Consider the following 2,343-nt stretch of genomic DNA (forward strand, 5'->3'; position numbering starts at 1 on the left):
TTTTCCTGCAACTGAAATAGTAACATCTATGACTATAATGGCCTGATAAGTGATAAATACATCCTTATATTGTCAATTTAAAATTTGCTTCCGCCATGTAAAATCACAGGTCCACTTGGCTGCATAGTTTGGCTCTTTCTACATGTTGAAATCGATGGAACTAACCACACAAATATAATCTACAAAGCTAGAGTATTCCATATATATTATGCATTAATCCTAAAAAGAAAAGTAAAATAGAGATGGGAGAAAGGCATAGAAAGCTTCATGGTATCATGATATGCGTTCCCTACCAAGGACATCTCAACCCTTTCGTGGATCTAGCTCTTAAGCTTGCTTCCAGTGGCATCGTCATTACCTTCGTTCATCTTGAATTCCTTCACCGCAAGCTATGCCAAACTCACCACGCCAACAAAACTGATGTGGATTTGTTTAGTAAAGCTCGGGAGTTAGGGCTCGACATACGTTTCACCACCATGGCCGATACCTTTCCTCTTGAATTCGACAGGGATGCCAACTTCAAAGAGTATTGGGAGGCAATGGTCCGTGATTTCCCACCTCTTGTCGATGAATTTGTGGGCAACATACTCGCTTCTGATCGGGACATGCTCCATTTCTTGGTGGCCGACACCGTCCACAACTGGGCTGCCGCAGTCGCCCGCAAATACAACCTTGTCAGCGTTTCTCTATGGACGCAATCGGCCTTGGTGTATTGCTTGGGATATCACTTGGATCTTCTTGAACAAAATGGCCATTTTCCATGCAAAGGTATATATCTTCACCGTGTTTATTAAAATACTAACAAATTAATTACTAAAAAGTTTTGTTTTTTTTTGGGAGCAACAGATGAGGTGGAGGAGGAAATTAAGTACGTTCCAGGAGTTGAGTCGATAAACACCAAGTATATAATGCCCTATCTAAAACAATCAGAGTGTGAAAGCGTAATTAGCAGAGCGTCGCGGTTGCTGTTTGAGCAGGGCAAGATGGCTGATTTTGTCCTGCAAAACACGGTGGAAGAGCTTGAGCCTCAAACCCTCTCAGCTCTCAATCGATACCTACCAAACTACGCCGTCGGCCCTCTCAACTTCTCTCAAAATATCTCAACCAACACCGTCACCACAAGTCTCTGGTCTAAATCAGACTGCACGACTTGGCTCGGATCGAAACCTCCTGGTTCGGTGCTATACGTCTCGTTTGGCAGCTTTGTTCACACAAATAAGCAGGTGCTTGAGGAATTGGCCTACGGACTCCTCCTCAGCAAAGTGGATTTTGTGTGGGTGATTCGACAAGGTATTTTAGGCGATGGGGCTACGGCCAGTGTGTTGCCGGCCGGGTTCCAAGATGCGGTTAAAGAGAGAGGGCTTATCGTTGGATGGTGCGATCAGGTCGAGACTCTCTCGAATCCAGCCATTGGAGGCTTCTTGACGCATAGCGGATGGAACTCAACATTGGAGAGCATGTGGTGTGGAGTTCCAATGATTTGCTATCCCATTGGATTTGATCAGCCTTGTAATAGCAAATTGGTGGTTGCTGATTGGAAGATTGGGATTCATCTATGTGAAGGTGGATCTCTTGATAGGGAAAATGTGGCCCACAAGATTCAGAGCTTTATGAACGGAGGTGATTTGGAGAGATTGAAGCAGAATGCAGAAAGAGTACGGAAGATTATGAAGAATGCAGTGGAACCTGATGGATATTCCAGAACAAACTTCGACCGCTTTCTAAAGGATTTGGAGGCAAAGATTCATTTCCAAAGCTGACTACCAACTATGATCGCAGTATGTGATGCAGATTGCTCTTTTGGTTTCCATGTTTCAACTCAAACTGAATTGTTTGAATCAAAATCCCACACATTGTATGTATCGACTTGCATATTAGTTATACAACAATATTGCATTACTATCTACAAAATTATTTAAAACTCAGCCGGCCCAGTAGTGCAATTTCAGCAAAAGTGAGATTCATGTATTCCAATAATTATATCACGACTATTGCATTGAGTTATTGGGTACATCGTTCGTCAGCTCAAAACTTCATAACAAAAGCTGAGGCATTCTTGTGTTAAGAAGGAGAGGTGAATGAAAGCGCACGCAATAATGATCGCACGGCAACGGTAAAGACGGTTTCTTGATGCACAATTAATTGAGCCAAAATCGATAATTTCATAGATTGATTGACTAACTAAAATGATAACACCATATCCTATTTATAATGCTAGAATACCTACTTAATGAACAAGAAACAAATATATGAAAAGATATTCAAATCCCTAATATATCTAAACTAGATGAAGGCTCGTATCAACTCTCCCAAGGTTAAAATCCACCTTGTCCTCAAGGTGGA

General features: G+C 42.0%; 1 protein-coding gene across 1 annotated transcript; it reads left to right on the forward strand.

Moving 5' to 3' along the window:
* Positions 1–225: 225 nt before the first annotated feature.
* LOC121799019 (UDP-glycosyltransferase 86A1-like) lies at positions 226–1,862 on the forward strand. Its single transcript, XM_042198330.1, has 2 exons — positions 226–768; positions 847–1,862. The coding sequence occupies exons 1-2, from the start codon at positions 243–245 to the stop codon at positions 1,758–1,760; spliced, it is 1,440 nt and encodes a 479-aa protein (XP_042054264.1). The 5' UTR covers positions 226–242; the 3' UTR covers positions 1,761–1,862.
* Positions 1,863–2,343: the final 481 nt, after the last annotated feature.

This window comes from Salvia splendens, chromosome 1 (assembly GCF_004379255.2).
Source record: "Salvia splendens isolate huo1 chromosome 1, SspV2, whole genome shotgun sequence".
In the NCBI taxonomy this organism is placed as follows: domain Eukaryota; kingdom Viridiplantae; phylum Streptophyta; class Magnoliopsida; order Lamiales; family Lamiaceae; genus Salvia; species Salvia splendens.